At 26.6% G+C, this 21,269-nt stretch overlaps 1 protein-coding gene across 5 annotated transcripts; it reads left to right on the top strand.

Moving 5' to 3' along the window:
- The first annotated feature begins 237 nt into the window (after window positions 1-237).
- On the top strand, window positions 238-18,558 carry LOC111033407 (guanine nucleotide-releasing factor 2). 5 transcript variants are annotated; one of them, XM_022314112.1, is made up of 18 exons: window positions 238-460; window positions 584-740; window positions 7,297-7,547; window positions 7,656-7,943; window positions 8,054-8,274; window positions 8,341-8,558; window positions 8,617-8,727; window positions 9,866-10,005; window positions 10,084-10,297; window positions 10,846-10,869; window positions 11,035-11,215; window positions 11,283-11,429; window positions 12,267-12,448; window positions 13,589-13,763; window positions 13,826-14,188; window positions 15,286-15,564; window positions 16,478-16,609; window positions 17,228-18,558. In XM_022314112.1, exons 2-18 carry the CDS (start codon window positions 686-688, stop codon window positions 17,355-17,357), a joined length of 3,111 nt encoding a protein of 1,036 aa, XP_022169804.1. In that variant the 5' UTR covers window positions 238-460; window positions 584-685; the 3' UTR covers window positions 17,358-18,558. The 5 variants fall into 5 exon arrangements, with proteins under 5 accessions (XP_022169804.1, XP_022169808.1, XP_022169805.1 ...); XM_022314116.1 differs by lacking the exon at window positions 584-740; XM_022314113.1 differs by lacking the exon at window positions 10,846-10,869.
- The last annotated feature ends 2,711 nt before the right edge of the window (window positions 18,559-21,269 follow it).

Raw genomic sequence — 21,269 nt, 5'->3', positions numbered from 1 at the left:
AAGTTTATACCAACGTAGTATATTATACATACTATACTATAATTATTTTATAGTTTACTGCATGATAATTTGATAACATTTGATATCAACATAAAATACAACACACATAAATCTGTCGAATACAACTTACCATAGAACCAAGGTGTTTCGATATCGGTATATACCTTATAAAACATAATAACTATAAACTCTGTGCAACTCATACCATGGTCTCAAAAATAATATTATGTGATACAGTGATAATGATGTGATAAAAAGTTTTTAAACGCCAACAAATTTCACAACTTTTCATAAACATAATTCAGAATTAAGATTAATTCTTAATACTTTTTGCGTTAGTATATTATGAATTATGAATTTCTGTACAAAGGCACTAATTTATGATGGGACAATATAGTTTTTGTACCAGATTGGTTCAAGTAGTCAGTCAGCATTCAGTGTCTAAACCTAATCAGCCATGGTAAGTACAGTAGTTTTACCTTGTTAAAGTTTCATTTCTATATAATATACCTATTGTAAACTAGTTATTTTTTTAACTCATTTTAATTATATTTCAATTCATTAAACTGAAAATGATTATCAGTAATTTGATTGATCATGTTGAACGCAAACGACACATAACATGATCAACAATGCATTACATTCAGTTATGGTTTGTTTCGTCGTTTGATTGGTTTATAACAACATGTCTTCGACGAATAAACATGATTCTGATAAAGATGATGAAATTGAACAATGTAGTAAGTATTAATAATGAATTATGTAAACATTGTAGATTTGTTGAGCACACGCATGCTTATGTTTACCAAATAAAGTCTTGAAAAATTATTGAACATAATTTAAAGTTATTTATTTATTAAATAATTGAATAAATATTTATATCAACCAACTTTTTTTTTTAATAAATGCAACTCGTCTATAATTTATCTATTAATACTTGTTTTTTTTTTTGAGGCGATTTGAAATATATTACATAATAAAATGTGTCAGCACTCAGCAATATGTAATAAATGAGATATACAATGTTCAAAAATGTTTTGAATAATCATTATACAGTGGCACAACTGTCCCAAAAATCTTAGGGAGGAAGAGGAGCTGAAGCAGTAAAGAGTTCAATACATTTTCCTAAAAAGTAACTTTTTGGAGCTTGTTCCCACCCATGTATACTTAAAAAATAAATAACAAAGTAATCATTTTAACTCTAGTTTTCTCTTTCTTTTATGATTACTTAAGAAAGTGATCAAGAGTTGTTTTAACCTTTCCTTAGCAAATTTAAAATCAGATATATGATAATTTACCAAGTTCTTAAAAATGTAAGTACATAATACAATTTTAATTTGAATAAGAGTAATTCATGAATGAATAAATCAATATAAAATTTGACATCAAAGTACAAATGGACTCACTAAATGTCTTTTGACTTATGGAGTTATGTTGATTGCGGTGCCACTGGAATATCTGTGTGTAGCATGCAGCATTCTACTTTGAAATTTTATTTTGAATTGATCTTATACGAGTTTGAAAATTATGTTATCTTAATAACTGTAACTATAGGAATGCTAAGCCCCCTCCCCCCTAAAAAAACAAATAATATATTATACATTTTTGAATTCAATGTAAAATAATCATAGTTACCTTTGGTTTAATATTAAGGTGAGGCTGTACCCCCCCCCCCCCAAGATTTATTACTAGTTGTGCTACTGGGCTAGAGTAATTTTGGTGGGGCTAAGCCCCCACCCTCTCTTTATGTGAATATAATATATCTTAGTTTGACAGCTTATTTGGCTCATTTATTTATTTTGTACTATTATCATTTATCGCTTAAGAAGTAACAACATACACCTCACAACTATGGTTAAATTGTAATTAACTTAAAAGAGACTATGTATTAGCATTAAAAAATATTTATTTTGATATCCAATTAGTTGTGAAAACTAGAACATAGGCGGGCGCAGACTTTTTTTGCAGGGGATGCCAATATTTTCAAAAATACCTAACCCAATACAAAAAAAATCACTCCCCAATAACTCTGTGTATTATAAATAAAAAGGCAATGATCAAAGGACATAATTTATAATGTATCGAATCCGGAATCATCATAAATATATGTATAATACATAAAGCTTTTAGTTATTATTTTTTATTATAAAATAAATAGTATTAGAGTTCTAATCTTCTCTCACAAAGATGCAGATTCTTAAACTCGTCAATAATACTATCTTAAATTGTGTTATAACTTATAAACAATGTAAACTATAGAAAACTTCACATAAATACATAATCAAGCTATTATGCCAACATCATGGTTATGGTATCTACTATCTATAGAAAAGATGAGCATCACAACCATAATTTCAGTGCAACTGTACTGTATTATATTCACAATCTAATTGATATTAGATATCATCTCAATTCTTCATTTTTATAAGTAAAAACCAAAATGTTTACATTTTAATCAAAATATTTACAACCATAAACTATGATAAAGATGCCATGGCATACCCAGCATCTCCTGTCCGCACGCCTATGAACTAGAACAGTTGGTGTTGTCTCTATAAAAGATTTGTAAATTCTCAACAAAAATTTATTTTATACAACTAGAGTTTCAACATATTAATATCAAGAAAGAAATGTTTTTGATAATATTAATAATTACATTTAATGCTAGTATTTTACATCTATAGTAAATTTTAGATTTTAACCAAACATGTTGTTCATTTTAATGTAGTTAACATTTTTCAAATAAGTACTTTGTGGTAGATAAGTAGTTGAATTTTCCTAAATTTATAAAAAATATTAGATGATCAAATGTTTGCAAAACCATTTTAAATTTCAAATTACGGTCGTATGTAGAAATAGTTTTTAATTGTATAATTAAACGTCAACATTGTCTTTTAAAGTATTCAGTAGCAAAACAGCAATTTTACAGTACATTTTTGGAATATAACAATTATGCTAGTAGTCTTCAGCCTTCCAAGTATTAGCATAGCCGGTTGGTTTTAGGTGCTTATCCCCTCCCCCCATTGCTTTTCCCTCTAATGTATTATTTAAATATTAAATATGAAAACTATAAAGAACTTGGTTGAATATTTTTTAACTAGTTATCTTAATTAATGTTTACATGCTATCTGAGTAGATAAATGTGCATCATCTTGTTGTATTAAAATTTAAAATTATATAATTGTTGAGCTGTATTAGTTGTCACTTAAAGCTATCAATAAAAAAAAAATTTTAAATACACATATTAAAATATTAAATTGTTTGATTGATTTTTGTTCATTATTAGCTACTTGCATGCTTTTACAATAAATCTAAAATGTACCCATCTACAAATGCAATATTTGCATAAGGAGATTAAATAGGGTTATCATCTTTAAAAGTGTCGAAATAATTTTTGTTGAAAGAAAAATTACTAAAGATGCTTCTCGTTTCAATTAATTTTCCCGAAAAATATTATCTGATCAATAATAATTTAGGTAGCATATTTTTTTTTTTATTTTTATTCTTCTAGAGTTCTAGGCATTATAGAATACGGGATAAAGTATGTCCCATTTCTTAGTAAGACAGGACGCAAGACAGAATTAGGTATTAAAAACAGGACTGTCCCGTAAAACCCTAACGGATGGCAACTCTAAGCTTAAAACATATTTGCTTTTATTTTGCATATTTTTTTTTTGATAAATTTAAATTGCATTGAGTTGGATTTTTTAAAATAAATTATGGTTATTTTGGTCATTATTTTATTTTTAGTCAAAAATCTCGTCAGTTGTATGTAATTTTAGCTTCCCCTAAATTATCTAAAAACTATTATTATTAAAACAAAAATTGATATCTTATTTTTATACACTTTAAAATATTTTTTTTTAACTTTTAGTTGTGACTACCTACTTGAGAATATTATAGAAAGTGTGTCAGTCAATTAGTCTGGTATTATACTAGGTACTACTGGAGTAACATGTAATATATTTAATATTTAATGCACCTTAACGGGCACATTATTTTGAAATGACAGAACTTTTGATACTGATTACAAAAATGAAAAAAAGAAATGTGCGGTAACAAGTAATTTATTGGTTACAGCTGATTAAAATATGCAATTTTAGTATTATGCGCGCCGCGTGACAAGCACTACTAGTACTATACAATATCCCCTCGATTTGTTGAAAGACCTGCACTCTCTGTACAATGTGATCGGGGGAGTCAATCATCCAAAGTAGACGGGTAGCATAATATAGGTGTAAAACCTTGCCAATTAAAGTGTGACAAGTAGTCTCTCCCTATTCCTGCCGGCTACGGTAGAAAAATTCGGGGCCTTGAACTCATCTCTTTGGATGAGGGTTCGGTGAATAACCTACCCTTTGGGTAGATGTTTAACTTAACGGGTGTAACTTGTATGTGAATAGCTTTGCCAGTAAAAGTATGACAAGGAGTTGCTCTTTATGCCTGCTAGCTCTAGTCACCAAACTCGAGAGTACCTATTGATACTATTAATGGGAACTTCCGTTACTTTTCCGGAGTCGTTGATTCGGTTCAGTTATACATTTTTAACAATGTAACGTTTATAAAACTAGTTACTTTTAAAAAAAAAATTGAAATATACATAATATTATATATGAGCTATTAAATATTTATAAGTAGAGCGTCCTAAAAACTATGAACTACGGAGTTCGTGCGGAATGAAAAAAAAGTCATTCGTAATAATAAAATATTTTACATTTGTTACATAGGTATATAGTATATAAATTAAATTATTGGTAGTAACTACTTAAAAATAAAAGATATTCGGTATTTGTAGTGACAATCTTTTACATTTATCTATAATTGTGTAACGTCCATACGTACAAATTCTAAGGATCTAAGATTTGTTTATGGTGAGTGGTATGTTGATAATAAAGCTTTTTAGGTACTTATCACGAACAACTTACAACACAACTTAGGGGTAAAAACAAATTTAACCTATTTTTTTAGTAGTCTACAGTTAATATGTTTAGTTCTACGTGATACCTGATATCTAATATAATTATAATAAAAAAAATCAATATACGAAACGGTTGGTGCTTCCAAGCACTCCCTAAATCCGCCACTGGTTACGCCAAAGTATTCGTTACTGAGTAACAAATACAGCAGTAATGACCAATCACTAATAGACACTATTATAGACAGTTGGTACTATATAGGTATAATTTAGTATAGACTTATAGACGTATAGTATTCATGCACGCCAGATGCAACAGTGGACGCCGCTCGAACCTCGTATCCAGTAAAATTAACAAATAATTAAATATTATCGTTAAAAAAAGGTATCGCCATAGCTACATATTATAGTAATAACTAATAATATCACAAACTTTAAACGTCTATAACTTCTAAACTCATTGTTTCCTCACATTTCTGTGCGTACTCGTAATCAGCATCAAAAGTATTGTCGATTGGTAGCACGTAAAAAAGTGCCCAATTAGTAAGATTACAATATCGAAAAATGTTAAAAGTTCTTCAAAATGTTTGCTGTATTTTAATAATAGCATGATTATTTCGGTAGTTATTATAGTACGGATTTCCGGGCCCTAAATGTATAACCTATTAACTATTATAAAAATAAGTGAAGATAACAAAAAAGTATTCTTGGAAATCTATTTTTGATAAACTGATTTCTATGTTAATATAAGTACTTACCTATCAATTGAAGAATGTAATGAAACACGTTAATATTTAATTAACATTTTTAAATTAATCATTATCATAAAATTCATACCTAATTTATCGAAAAATTTATTTAAAATAAACACCGGTATAATAAATCATAATAATCATATAGAACGTTACACTTTGCATGTGTTTTTTGATTGTCTCCTTGTTGCAATTAATAAAAAACAAACAACATAGCAAATTTACGTACGACAGTTCCAATTTTGTGTTCAGTCAATAAAGGCCTAGGGGGGAGTCAACACTGTATCCGGATAGAACGTCGTATAAATAATAAATAAATATGTTTATTATATGTTATGTTAATCTTATATATTATTATTATCTGTTTACCAAGTACACTCTTATAAATGTATCGCACAATAAAAAAGCTCTAAAAAAATTACGTACATATAAGACAATAGTCAAAAGTGAGTAGGTATGGTAGAAACTACAAATGGAAATGGTACGTTAGTAAGTATTAATATGTATTAATACATAAATCTAGAAATCTCTGTTAATAATGAAAACAACAAATAACATATTTAAAAGTTACCTAGGTACCTATCAAAGAGATGTTACTAATGGGTTACTTCCTCAACACGACATTCATGCCATTTTATTTTTGTATATATAATATTTGCTTATTGTAAATTGTAATAGTTTTATCTGTACAGACTGTAAATATTTTTATTTAATAAAAGAAAAAGAGATAAAAAGTTATCTAGCACCATAAAGCATTATGATTTGAATGCTACTATTAAATTTGTTGACAGTAAATTTTGCTTAAAATATTCTCTTAACTTATATTTACCGATCAATATTGTTTTGTTTCGAACAATATGTACATCCGTCGGAATTCTGTCCAAACCTGGTAACTCATTTAGTGCCTAGGTATATTATACCTTATAAGTACATCCTGTATCTGTATTAAATTAAAACGAATGACTAAGTATGGATAACCTTGATCATTGATACCGTAATCCATAGTAGACGTGACGTAATAATCAAATAGGTAGGACAAGTAGGTACAATACTATACAATTTATTGTTTTAACGACTTCTTATTTCCAATTACGTAGGCGCCGGTGCGCCATACACGTATTCATCGAGTATGAAATGTTGAAAACTATTTTCTTAGATTCTATCAAAAGTTAAAACTAAAATGTGTATATCGGTACGTAAAAGAATTTAGATAGTAATCAATACAGTGCGCAAACTAAAATGTCACGACAGGCTCGGCTAAGCAGTGAGCTGCTTTGAATGTGGTATGAAACTGTATGTCTTGAGTCTGAGACAGCACGTGAATAGCAGTACTATTCATTCCACATTCGTCATTACTCATTCATGTACTATACTATAATATTGTGTAGTGTGTACGGTCGTACCCCACTCACTTAGGTTAGACGCTCTATTTTTAGATTTTTTTATCTCTGTAGTCTGTGTACTTGCATCAATGGTTCACAAATAAGTAATAACATAACATTAGCTACCTATACCGTCCTATAGTAGTAAAGTGTAAAATATTAAATCTATGTTATTGTTAGTGTACTTTAAGTGTATAATTTTATGTACACTATAAATGTGATATTAATTTTTACTGTTTGCTATAAGGAGTTGTCCCGGATGAAAAGTACAAAAAATGGAATAGTAACATTGGTAGTGGTAATAAATTTGCAAGACGAGCTCGTTCCTTCAAAGAAGATTTATTGGATATTATATCATCTGCAATGCGATCGCCTAGTCATAGCGCCATCAGTTCCAGAAGTGGTTCGCCAAAAAATGGTTTGCCAAAGCAAAGACATGCTTCATCAGGAAGTAGTCCTAAACGGTCCCTTAATGACATCGACTTTCATGTTAGACAAGTGAGTTTTAATCATACCATTTATTTTTATTGAAATTATCTTAATTAGTGTTTTATTTATACTTATTAAATAACCTTATATATTATATATAAAAAATTCATATTTTAGGTTCAGATAGCCTTGAGACATTTCCTTGATGTAGTAACAAAAAATAAATTAGAAATGTTACCTGGAAATGGTACAGTAGTTTTAGAAACAGTAACAACAATCTGTGGGGTGTTTAAATCATACGATATTAATGAGCAAAGTTCCCTAGTCGTATCTGCTTTAAATCAAGTGTACCAAAGTGTAGCACAATTGATTAAGCTATGTGATGATGTGCTTATATTTGGAGAAAAAGCAATCAATACAGATAATGTATCAGATATACTGCGTTTGGTTGAGCTGGCTATTCAGGTATTAAAATAATATAGGCGCACAATTATTGTTCTGTTATCTATGTAATATACAGCTCACTGTACATTTTATATTAACTATGTTAAACTGACATTTTTGGTAAATTATAGAATTTGGTATCATTAACTAATGACAAACTTAACCATGGTGTACTTAAAACTGTGTACAAAGACGAGGATTCATTGAAACTTCCCGATGAACTGAAGCAAAGGGTTTCATTACCAGATATACCATTAACACCGAGAGAAAGAGAAATATTAGAACAAACGAGTAATCATTCCTTTGATACGGTTGACTGTAACCCTCCTTCAAAGCCACCTTTACCTGATCGGTAAGATTAATTGTGTTTTATAGTAAAAATATTGTCTAATAATTAACATCAATTATTTCTAAATAGATCATGGTTGAAAAAGACTGACCAAAATAATTCTCCTCCTCCTTTGCCACCAAAACGTCGTACTGGGCATAATAACACCAAGCATACCCTATGCAATTTATCTTTAGAGCCGTTAAGTCTTTCTGATAGGTCTTCATCAATAGGTTCGCTGGATTCAATTTTAAATGATGATGAAGTTAACATTGTTATGTGCAATGATGATAGTTCTTTTTTAACAAGTAAACCATTAATTGCTAATATTTACCAATATTTAATACTAATTATATGAATTATTAGATGATGCCAACCATGTATGTGGCTATTGTAACTGTTCTTCCAGTTCTGCTTCAGTAGACCAATGCAATGAAAAACGAATATCTCCATTTTCCGAGTATCCTCCTCAACATAGTAAGTTATCATTTATAACACCTATAACATTGTATAAGCACAGTTCAAATCAACTCTATACCTATTTTAAAGAATTTGGTTAAAATTTAAAACTGTTAGTAAAATAACAGAAAAATGATTATGTTATTCGTTGTAGAGAAACATAATAAATAATAATCAATATTATTAATTGTATACATCAACTATTAGTGCATATGACTAAATGTTATTGTAAACTGGTTCACACTTGTATACACATTTTTGTCATTTTATGCATACCTGTTCATTGTCATAGCTACTATCATCATGACGGCAGAGGACTTGTAGCATTTGCATATTTTTTTTGCACAGTCACAAAAATAGCAGAGTGCGAAACAAATACGTTTCATGCTTCCACAAAGCTAGTTTTGAAATTTTATTGTGCGTGTAAATGCATATTTTACGTTTTTTTGGTTTGTAGGGCATATTTTACACTTTATACGCTATTTTATATTTTTTGAGACATATTTTACTTGAATCGATTTTTTCCACAGTGACATTTTTATTTCAAACAATACAGTCAAAATGTTTGGATAAAAATTTGTTTATTTTTAATTTTTGTCGTTTAATATGGTTTTTGACTGTGCTCGGGCACACATTTTTCTTAGAAGCAATAACGATTTTAATGTACACTATACCTACGACATCACCACCACAGATCCGTGTGTACACCATGAGGGCTTTTATTCGATTAGGATTTATTTATAAAACGTTTCTAGACACGACAAGAATCAATATTTTAGTATTTAGTCTCAGTCAGTTCAGCGGAATTGTGTTTATTTTAAGTGCATATTTAAATTGAATATTATGGGGTTTTTTAGTGTATAAGTGCTTGCATATTTAGAGCTACAAGTCCTCTGCCCTAATCATCACTTATTACTACATTACTACATTTATTCCCTATTTATTGAAAAAATGTTTAACTGTCTGAATGCAGGTTTGAATGTCAAAGCTTATTAATATTAGCATATTAGTATATATCAAATATCAATATATATTTAATATTTTTTTAGAGCAAAAATTTGTAATTGTATCTCTGAAAGAAGAATTGATTTCTTCTCTTTAATTCAACATGTACTTTAATTATGGACAAATACCTAATTGAATTTGTGTTTATTAGCAATGGTGGAAAAGAAAACTGCATTTATTCATCAGGCATCAAATCAAGTTTGGACACATTCTAAATCCACAACTATACATCAAATCACTAATAGAACTGTTGTATCAAACGAAATTAATTGTTCAGCATCAAATGATGAAGTACTTTATTTTTTCATTTAACTTCATACATTACGTGTTTATTGTGTATTTCCTAATTGGAAGTTGTAATTTTTCTAGATTCCACCACCAGTGCCAGAAAAAAAACGGATAGTTAGGCAAAGGTTGAGGTCTACTTATGATAATTTATCTATGGATGAAATGGCCACTCAATATAACTTCCATAGAAATAACAGTCATTGTAGTATTCAAGCTTTAACACATACTGCATCACTTGATAACCCTGCAGTTGATCCTTCAAATCCACCACCTTTGCCATTGAAAAAGAAACATAGTAAGTTATATTAAAATGAGATTATATTGCTCTAAAATTCAGAATAAATATAAAGTATCAAAATATTATGGAAGTATTAATATTTTACCTATAAAAAGATCTGTTGGAACCAGATATCTTAAAATGTTTAGTGTTTTCTACAACATTAGATGTAAGAATGTTATTGGAGTACATTTATATTACAGGTGTACAATTATTGAAATTCATTATCTATATTTATTATTTAAATATTGATTATTACCTAATATTTTAATAGTTGAATAATTAATAATTACTAACTGTTTGCTAAAAATGAACAAATAAGTTAATTAAATAATTTGATTTTTATTGTACCTTAATAACAATTATTCAGTTATTTATGATTATGTATATTTGATTTCAAACATTATCATAAATGATTAAAATAATAAAAAAAATAATGATCTATGATTTATTTTAAATTGAATAATTAGGAAAATGATAATTAAATGATTTAACTCATAATTTTCTTATTAATATGATTATTATTTATGATAAATCAATTTATAGTTATTATTTTATTTCTTTAGTGTTTCATTCGGTGGCCTATTCTGGTAAGATGTTCTAAAATATAGGTTTTTTTGTGCATGTTAGTTACCATTTAGTTAGAAGAAACTATATCAAATTTAATTTAAAAATAGTTTAGAGTGAATATAGAATTTTGTTCTTTATTTAAATATTAAAAATGATTATGTACTTAAAACATTAAATTATTGTAGTAATGGCATACATGGAAATGTTTGGCAATTGTACGCATGGGAATACTACAGAATTTCTACGTCATTCTGTTCATACATACACAATGCTTCATCAAAGTAATTGGCATTCACCTCAAAAGTATCAAAGTGAAATCCAAAGTTATAGTGTTGAAAATTCTTGTCAACAATATTATTTTACCAAGTATGTAACATATTTTAAATTTTAAATTCAAGTTATTTAAATTTTAAAAAATATTTCATAATTTCAGTGACTCTGATCCACCAGCATTACCTCCTAAACGAGGTAAAATAATGACATCTTCTTATAGAGAACTGACACCACCTAATTCTCCAAATAAAGTATACATAACAGAAGTTATATCGACTCCAATTCAAACCCAGTGTTTAGAAATTCAGTAAGAGTACTAAAAATATTATTTATTTTTATTTTTTACTTTGATTTATGACCAACGATAGATTAAAGGTTGATCTGAATCAAACATTACTGAAGTCGGTGGCGTATTTAGGATTTGTCATGGGAAGGGTCCAGCTGATTTTCAGAACACATTTATATTTGGGTGTAAGGACTCTTAATTATTTATTGTAATTAAATAACATTTTATTGTGAGATTATAAGACAATATTGAATCGCCTAGGACTTAACGCCATTTTATTATTAATTGCATCCACATTGAAGGGTATCTCCCAATGAATAAGACATCAATGCCAGTCAATTTAGTCTATCCTAAGTATAAAACAAATTTAAAATATACCGTATAATTTGGTTATAACTTTTATAACAAATATATCCTAAATAACTTCATTCATAGTTGATCTAAGATACATTTTTAAAAAAGGTTGAAAAACATCTTTTGGGAGTAGCTGTAGATACTGGCATTGTAAATTGATAACAATTGAAGCAGCAACATTTTTTTACAAAACCTTTTGTATGATAAAATGTATTTTTACTAATCATGTGCAAACAAAATTTAACATATACAAGATCAAGTCTATGGGAGGGGTCCAGGTTCTAAGGGCCCTCCCCCCTTAAATATGCCACTGACTGGAGTCAATTTCCTAAGTAGTTATGGATATTTTTTACTCTTAATAGTACATGAGGTTATTTATTTTATTGATTATTATTAACAGATTTTAAAGACAAAGTACTAACAAACACTAATTGTTAAGTGAATAATTTTTAGTTATGTTTTTGATTTGTGTAATTATTTTACAACCTACTCCATGCTTTCCAGGGATATTACACCAAGTACTACTGAACAACCTCTACAAACTGATATTAGTGAAGTTAACATTATGGATGATTTAAATGTATCTCAATGGCTAGTATTTAAAAAACCAGAAGAAGATGGACCACTTGTTCGTGGCGGACATGCAGATGCTCTTGTAGTTCATGCTACAAATGCAGTTAAAAATGGTTAACATTTAAAATTTCATTATAAAAAGTTATTAAGTGTACACTCATTATTTTGAAGAGTTTTAACTCATTTTAAAATCCATACAATTTTATATTCAGATTATTTTTTGGAATACCTTTACTCATAACTATTGAACTATAACTATACTTATAACCGCAGTAAGAATTTTCTACTAAAAAAAAGAAAAAGTATCACAATATTCTATATAATATGAAGTAAAAATATGCTACTATTAAAAAAAAAAATTGTTGTTTAATTATTATTTATTTATTAATTTAAAATAAATTAAACTGAATTAGGTACCTACTTAATAAAAAACAATTCATTTTTTTAGTGAAAGTGTTTAACAAATGATTGATTGTATGTTTTCTACAATGTATTAACCTCAATGGTTGTAAAATATTACTTTTCCATCAGTAAAAAAAACCTCCGTGTTTTGTTTGCCGAGGAAATATATTGAAAAATTGTATGACAAAACAAATTATTTATTTATGGCATATTAACGAAAGTATGGACTTAAAGACATTATGGAGTAAAAAGTGATCAATGACTGATATATTATCATGGGCAATTAAAAATATGATTATGAAAGTTCACTTCCTGTTAAAAACTAAAATCAATATAAGTTCCCTGAAAAACAAGAGATTTGTGGTTCACAAAATTTATTATTAGAAATTTTTACGTAACAAAATATTTGCTTACACCTTTTTTAGAACTCTTTGAAAAGAGTGTATAATTTATTTTCACTTCAATATGCAATAATTATTAAATGTCATTAGCCAAAACTATTACAGTTCGTAAGAATAACTATAGAAAATCCTATAAATAATTAAATACAAATCTGTGTTCTACTTATAATTTACTATTTACTCGTTCAAAGTTTGATATTATATACCAACAACAAAAGATATTCTTTTTTGGAATATGAAATTAAAAATCTATGTTGAAAATCTCATTGATAAAAATAAATAAAAAAAATAATTTAGACAAAACATTGTAATAAATGTGGTTTTAAAATGACATCAAAAAATTATATAGAAATAATATTTTTCAAAAAATCAAATAATGAGTGAAGACACTAAATGGATAACCTTGTATGTATTAATTATTTATATTTTATATTTTTACCATTACTTTAGATTTCATGTATCAAGAAGCGTTTCTTACAACATATAGAACATTTATATCACCTTTAGAGTTAATTCAAAAACTATGCATGCGACACCAAAGGTTCCAGAACTCTGGTGATTTGAATAGGCAGAGAGCTGGCCGAGAATCATTTTCTCTATTGGTTAGAGTAGTTAGTGATTTAACGTAAGTAAATATAATGTTTAAAATTATAAAAACAATTATTTAAAAGGTTCAATTGATTATAGTTTAACAGACTTAGATAATGAAGTGCTGCAAATTCTTATGAAATTTGTATATCAATTATTATGTGCTGGGGATTTAACCATGGCAAAAGCACTAAGAGTAAAACTTTTAGAAAGGTATCAAGCGAAATTGGTGCATAATACTTCAATTAATGCCTTGTTACCATCTCAAAATATATACACTCGTCAAGCCACTTTATTAGACTATAAGACAGAACTTATTGCTGAACAAATGACTATGTTGGATTCAGAACTGTTTATGAAAATTGAGATACCTGAAGTTTTAATTTGGGTTAAGGAACAAAATGAAGAACGTAGTCCAAATCTTACAGAATTTACAGAACATTTTAACAAAATGTCATACTGGTATGTATGATCTATTATTTTTGTTCTACTGGGTGATTCACCAAGTGTATTCACCCCTATTTTTTCCATTAATAATATATTTATTGAAATTCTGATTTAAGTTCTAGCTTAAAGTATGCTTACCTAAGGACTATATTTTCAAATTTAGATTTTTGATATCGTTTAAGAAATGTTATGTTAATCTTGCTGACTATGACCCTTGTGTGAACTTTTTCAAGTAAATTGTTTGATAAGATTTATAGATTTTGATAATTTTAATATATCTGAATCAAAATTCAAATGAATAGTTTTCAAAGAACTAGGATGATGAGTCCATGATATTGTGTTTGGAATGAACGCACGTTCATTTTTAGTGAACGATCACATACATCACTTGTTTTTATTTTAAAGAATTAGTACTATTTGTAAGACTCAATTTAGTTGCTATATTATGTTTAAAATATATTAATTAGTTACATTATGTAATAATATTTTTTTTTTTTATAATTCATATGATAAAAAATTAAACAAAGTATCTAGTGAATGCATTCATTTTTTCAATGAATATGAACTCATTCATTTGAAAAAAAAAGTTTTTTAAGGATTAAATGTAAACAAATTCATTTTTTAGTGAACATTCCAAACACACTAATTTGGAAGAGTAGGGGTTATTAATATTTTAAAATGTTATGTCAATATTTTATAATTTGTTATAGGTGTTTGTATAATGAATATTGTAAATAGTTACTAGATAAAATATTATGTATATTTTATATTTTTGTTAAACCATTTTTAATGACCATTATTCTTAGAATAACCATTATAAGAACTCAAAAATTACTTCAGCAAACTTTGATTTAGATACATAAAATTTTTTTTAAAAAATGTACAGCAAAAAAGTTTGTTTCTTCTTTGATTAAAATAAGTTGGTGTTGACCCATAACATTTCTTAAATTGATTAAAAAATCTAAATAATTTATAAATATGGTATTTAAGTATACTTAAGAATTCCTTCAAATACAATTTGAATAAATTCATAATTAAAGGAAAAATCCGTGTGAGCTTGTTTTGTGAATCACTCAGTATATCATATTCATAGGTAATATATTATTTTTTAGGGCGAGGTCACGCATACTAGAACAAAATGAAGCTAAAGAACGTGAACGCTATGTTTTGAAGTTTATCAAGATAATGAAAAGCTTAAGAAAAATGAATAATTTTAATTCATATTTAGCCCTTTTATCTGCTTTAGATAGTGCACCAATAAGACGTTTAGAATGGCAAAAATATATAACTGAAGGATTAAAAGAATATTGTGCACTGATTGATAGCTCATCAAGTTTTAGAGCATATAGACAAGCTTTAGCTGACACAAATCCTCCTTGCATCCCTTACATGTAAGAGAATTTAATACATTTTAATATATTACAATTTAAATCTTATGATAGTATTAAAATAATCAACTAGCATAAATTATTATGTATATGTTTAGACTAGTTTATTAGTTTATTACTTCTTGAACAAACCATTTTCAACCTTGAAAATAATATTTTTTGTTTTACAATTGTATGAATATATGTACAGTACAGTATACTGTATTGTTATCGTAACTACCAAATTCCTTCTTCAGATCTATCTATATTTTATATTTTGTTTTATTTTTTGAACATGTCCAAGAAGTTATATCCTCTAAGATTTTTAAAACACTCAACATTTCTTCAAAATTAAAAAAATGTTAGGCCCTAGTTAAAATTCTCTCCTTGAAATTTTATGATTTGACAATATTCATTGTAATAATAAATAAATAAAGGATTTTTCTGAATGAAAATTTGCTATGTTATGTGTATCCTCTTATATTCTATCCTAATACAAGTATGCAAAATTAATCATTTGATAGTCGTTGCAAAAGTTTTTTTCCAGCCCATAACTTTGGATAACTCACAGTGACTATTTTGTCATACAGTTTTTTTGAAAGTATTATTTGAAAATTGAAATAAAATTATTGATATTTGCAATAATATACCCAGGTATACATATTCTGATAATTTAAGTTCGCTTAATAACATGTGACTATGATAAACCATAGTTATAATATAGTACTGGGTCTGATTTACAGAAATGAAATTAACAAAGAAAATATTATCTTTTATATTTTGTATTAGTTACAATAAAGGGATAATTCATTTTTGCTACAGTAGTCCAACTTACATTAACATAAATGCCTATCACATTGAAATACTTGACAATGAATTTATTGTTTTATTGATAGTTAAGTATACATCAACATTTAAAAAAACTTTTTTATTTCAGAGGACTAGTATTACAAGATTTAACATTTGTACACATCGGAAACAATGATTATATATCAGACAATATAATAAATTTTTCAAAAAGATGGCAACAGTTTAATATTGTTGAAAATATGAAGAGATTTAAAAAAGGGTAAAAATATGTTATTATACAGGATGTTTTTGAAATGGATGAGGTCACTGGTATATGCGTACTCAATGTGGTAGCCCAATGAAGATTTTTTGAAAGCTAATAAAAATGATGAAATAATAACAAGACCAAGATTTATTGCCATACACTTGAGTTATGTTTTTTTTAGTGATAACAAGTTACATCTGAAAAAGATAACATTTTTATTAAGTATATATTCTATGCTTACAAATTTGTTAATCCTAGATTTGTTATTATTTCAACAACTATCTGTCAATGTAAAACACCATTAATTACTTAATTAGTCATGTATATTAAATGACAACAAATAATTATCACCACTGTTTATCTTAGTGTCCTCGTACAAATCAATGTTTCACACCCCTTATTTTTTAGTCGGCAATTCGAGAGTGAAAAACGAGCAACAAGCACGAAAACTATGTGACGTATCGATTTGTACTGTTTATTTTTACATTTAAGATAATGTTTTAAAAATAATTTGAATAAACCCAGATTTTGGAGATAATAACCTATGTATACATAGGCATATACTAGTGACCTCATCCATTTCAGAAACTGTATATTGGACTAACGAATACTTATTCCAAAATATTTTTACAGATGCTACAATTTCAAGAAACATGATCATATCATTGCATTTTTTAACAATTTTGATGAGTTTCTATGTGAAGAAGCTATGTGGCAAATCAGTGAAGGCATAAAGCCAAGAGGAAGTAAAAAAACTACATGAAAGTATATTTAATAAAATATATTAAATTTATATAGCAAATGATGTTCAAAGCAGTTGTAAGGAATTTTTTGGTTTTTACAATGATTTTGTGTTTTTCCAAATGAAAACATAATTGTCCACGGCAGTGAGACTCATATAGCCTCCTCGATTATCAAATATCTATTGCAAAGTGATAAAATTAATTTTTGTAAATGTTCAGTAGTTTACGGATGATTTACCGTGAAATTGTTAATATTTTATATATTAGTTCTCCAACTTTTTCACAATGACAAACAAAATGCATCTTATACTGTACTACAATTAACAAAAATTGCAATGTTCAGTAAATTATTCACAACAATTTTAATTTCCCCTATGAATTTATGACTTACTTTAGTTGACTTTTCAATTGAATTTGTTCATAAGTATAAATATTTTAAATATTAATGTAAGGTTAAATCAGCCGTTTTTAATTTTGAATTTGTTATTCACAATTTTTATAAGCACTTCAAATTTGAAAAATAACATACACACTATACTTACACCGTGCACCACGTTGAATCATTATGTAATCATTGCTATCATATTTGGAAAAATAACAACATGTAACTCCATCATAGTGAGTGAAATGAAACAAACTCATGTCCATCCAATCTGCTTTTAAAATTATTATATTTTTGGTAAATTTGGAATATCTCATTAATTTGGGTACCTAATATATACTTGTATTATTATTAAAATTAGATCAAATTTTAAAACTAACAATTAACAAGGTCTTGAACAAGATAGATTTTAGTAAATATCTAGTCATTTTTTTAAAAAAACTTTATTTTATTAAGCTATGTTTTCTAGTTGAAATTTTATACATGATTTTTTTTAACTATTAATATTATTATTAGATAGTCTTATTTTTATTTATGTATAGTAAAGTTTATTTATTTATTTTTATTTTATTCAAAAATATTGAATAAATTATTACTATGAATATTTATTAAATTCACTAAATGTATTTACAACATAGTACTATCATTTGCAATTGACATATTTATTTTTTATTTTTATTTATGTTTTAATTGTTGAATACAATCTAGACCAGGGGACTTCAATCTTTCTACCTAATGCGGGCTATAAGATTGAGGGCCGCATTCCTAATAAAAACATGTATTGATTTATTAAAAATACATGTTATGCTTAAAATATGTTAGTGATCCTCAAATAAAGACCCCTGATATTATGATCATGTTAAAAAAACAATATTTAACAAATCCAAAGCATTCTGAACAAATAATTGTATTATTTCTGCCATCCTTACTTATCTTTACAACTTAATGAACTTATTATCTTAGAAAAGAACCACCATAAGTGTTAATGTTTGATTTAACAATAGAATTGAAACAATAAACAAGAATATTACATTAATTTAACTAAAATTGTATAGTGACTTGAATTAAATCAGTACCTATGTAATATTATATTATGTAGTGTAATTCAAATGTTATATTTTACAATTTTTATTTATAAAATATTAGTTTTAAAATAAAACCAGAAAATGTCAATTGTTGAGAATAAACAATTTATGAACAATACATTTTACCTCTTTAAGGTAACCTCAATATTTACTTGATGAAAATATAATAGCATTGAACAATTTTAGTTCCTATTTATTTTATTTTTTATTTTTTTATAAAATGATTATTTATTATGTATAATACTTAAATACAATTAAATATATACTATATGTTTAAAAATCTGATTAATACTAAAATTTACTGTACAAAAATTGTAAACCAATAAAACCACTATAGACATAATAGCCCTAGAAAAAAAGGATGGAATAATTGTCTCACATTACTATTTATTTATGCAATTCATGAATAATAAATAACCAAGATTGAGTTAACATCTTTTGAAAATAATTTGTCCATACGTCTTGGCATAAAATGTATTCAATTAAAACATTATAGCAAAAAAATAACAGAATATATAAGGCATTTTAAATTATATTTGTAAAACTATGCATAGCATTAATTTAAAAAAAATATGTGTTAGAAATAAAATACTAATATATTCACAATTAAATACTATACCTTAAAGACAAATATGGTGTATTAAAGGTGAAATTGTTGTATATTTACGTATTCGTTTAATGCGTTTGGGTTATAATATAATAACTTAATAACTGAATAAGGAAATATGTTCTTTCCTAAACTGATTAAACGTTTTCATTTGTTTTGTCATTTTTGCTAAATTGCTTTTAGTATTAATTTCTGAATTTGAACAATAAACATTTGTTAAAACAACATTAATTTAAAAGTATTGGTCTATATCATCTTATGCCCCCTATTAAGTATTCAAAATGGCATATCTTATACTTTAATATATTGCCACAAATTTGTATTGTTTGTTATTGATCATATCATTAAAATAAGACAAATTGATACATTTTATTTAATTATAAATTTAATTTTCACCCATGCCATTTCTTCATTCAATTATGAAATTAAAATATATATTAATGATGTGATCTATATTGCTACTAGAAAAATGTTAGATTTAAATAATTGTTTATGTAACCCAAATGTAAAATTATTGAATTTAACTTATTTCAATATTACTGTAAAAAATTATGTACAATCTACATTTGGAATAGAAGTACACCATTAGCCATTACATATATTATATTATGTATTAAATGTATAATGATATATACTAGTGACAAATGTATTTAACTTTGTTGTTTTGACCGGCCTTTACATAATTTATGTAGCAGTATTAATGTGACTTAACATTTGAAATGCAATTTTTTATGATGTAGTTAAATATACAAAAATATATCAATAACATGTATATTAATTATTCCTTGTTAAAATAAATTGTATAGTATTACGTTTGTAACTTGTTAAAAAAAATAAGTGTTATAGGTATGCAATATTTATTTATACTAGAATATTTAGTTGAAGCCATTTGTTTATACAAGCTCAAAAAGAGAACTCTTTTAACATTTTTATTTTTTACCTACCTAATGACATTAAATAATTTTCCTAATTTTTTTGTAGTTGATCAATATACAAAATAAACAATTCGTGTAATAAAAATATCTAATTTTTAATGCATTTACGCGACAAACTATATTATAGTGTAAGATTTAAAAAAAGTGATTTTATAAGTGTTCTGGTACTGAACTATTTCAGTAGAAACATTAGCAAAACATTTTCCATGAAGCACCTTTATAACTAAAAATTGAGTTTACATAGTTTGAAGAGATCATTTTTTGATTTTTCAATAGTTTTTCTAAGAATAACAATAATACAGGTATCTAAACAATAACCAAAACAAATGTCAGAAAATCTTGAAATTTATTTTTGAATATATATTTAATGTCCAATTATAGTTTATTTACGGAAACAGCAATCTCTATAACTCAGTTGATACTTTATGCATATTTTTGAATACAGTACTCAGAATATAAGTAGTCTACTAGTCATAAATTTCTCTGACTTTTAGCTTCGTATGTACAACACATTTTTAATAAAATGCTTGGGGCGGTTAAATTATATCAAGTAATTTTGATGTATCACCATGTATTCTAAAGTGGAGCTCAACTGTTAAACTAAATGGTGAGTATAAACATAAACTTAATTGAACTATTATTAAAGGAAATAATTAATAATTAGTAAAAATACAGATAAAAAGCCTAATTTGAAATAGCTTTATATTGAATTTAGTGTACAATAGAATGATTTGAAAAAATTAAACCAATCCGAAAAAGGTATTAAAAATGAAAGATTATTTTAAAAACAAACTAAGTTGTGTACACATGCACAAAATGAATCATGGATTTTTTTTTGCTATTATGTCAAATGTTATCCTAACTATCTCCTAATCATCTCCCAGGTATCCTCTGGTATATTTTATTTTGTAATAGTAATAAAA

This window comes from Myzus persicae, unplaced genomic scaffold (genome assembly GCF_001856785.1).
Source record: "Myzus persicae strain clone G006 unplaced genomic scaffold, MPER_G0061.0, whole genome shotgun sequence".
Taxonomy (NCBI): domain Eukaryota; kingdom Metazoa; phylum Arthropoda; class Insecta; order Hemiptera; family Aphididae; genus Myzus; species Myzus persicae.
Note: the sequence above shows the minus strand (reverse complement) of the source record. Positions and strands in the feature narration are given on the sequence as shown.

Excerpts from the sequence above, each read along its gene's own strand:
- LOC111033407 (XM_022314112.1), top strand. The coding sequence starts at position 686 with ATGTCTTCGACGAATAAACATGATTCTGATAAAGATGATGAAATTGAA. Across the intron at positions 8,275-8,340 it reads AAGCCACCTTTACCTGATCG|ATCATGGTTGAAAAAGACTG; the intron begins GTAAGATTAATT and ends ATTTCTAAATAG. Across the intron at positions 16,610-17,227 it reads ATGAAGAGATTTAAAAAAGG|ATGCTACAATTTCAAGAAAC; the intron begins GTAAAAATATGT and ends ATATTTTTACAG.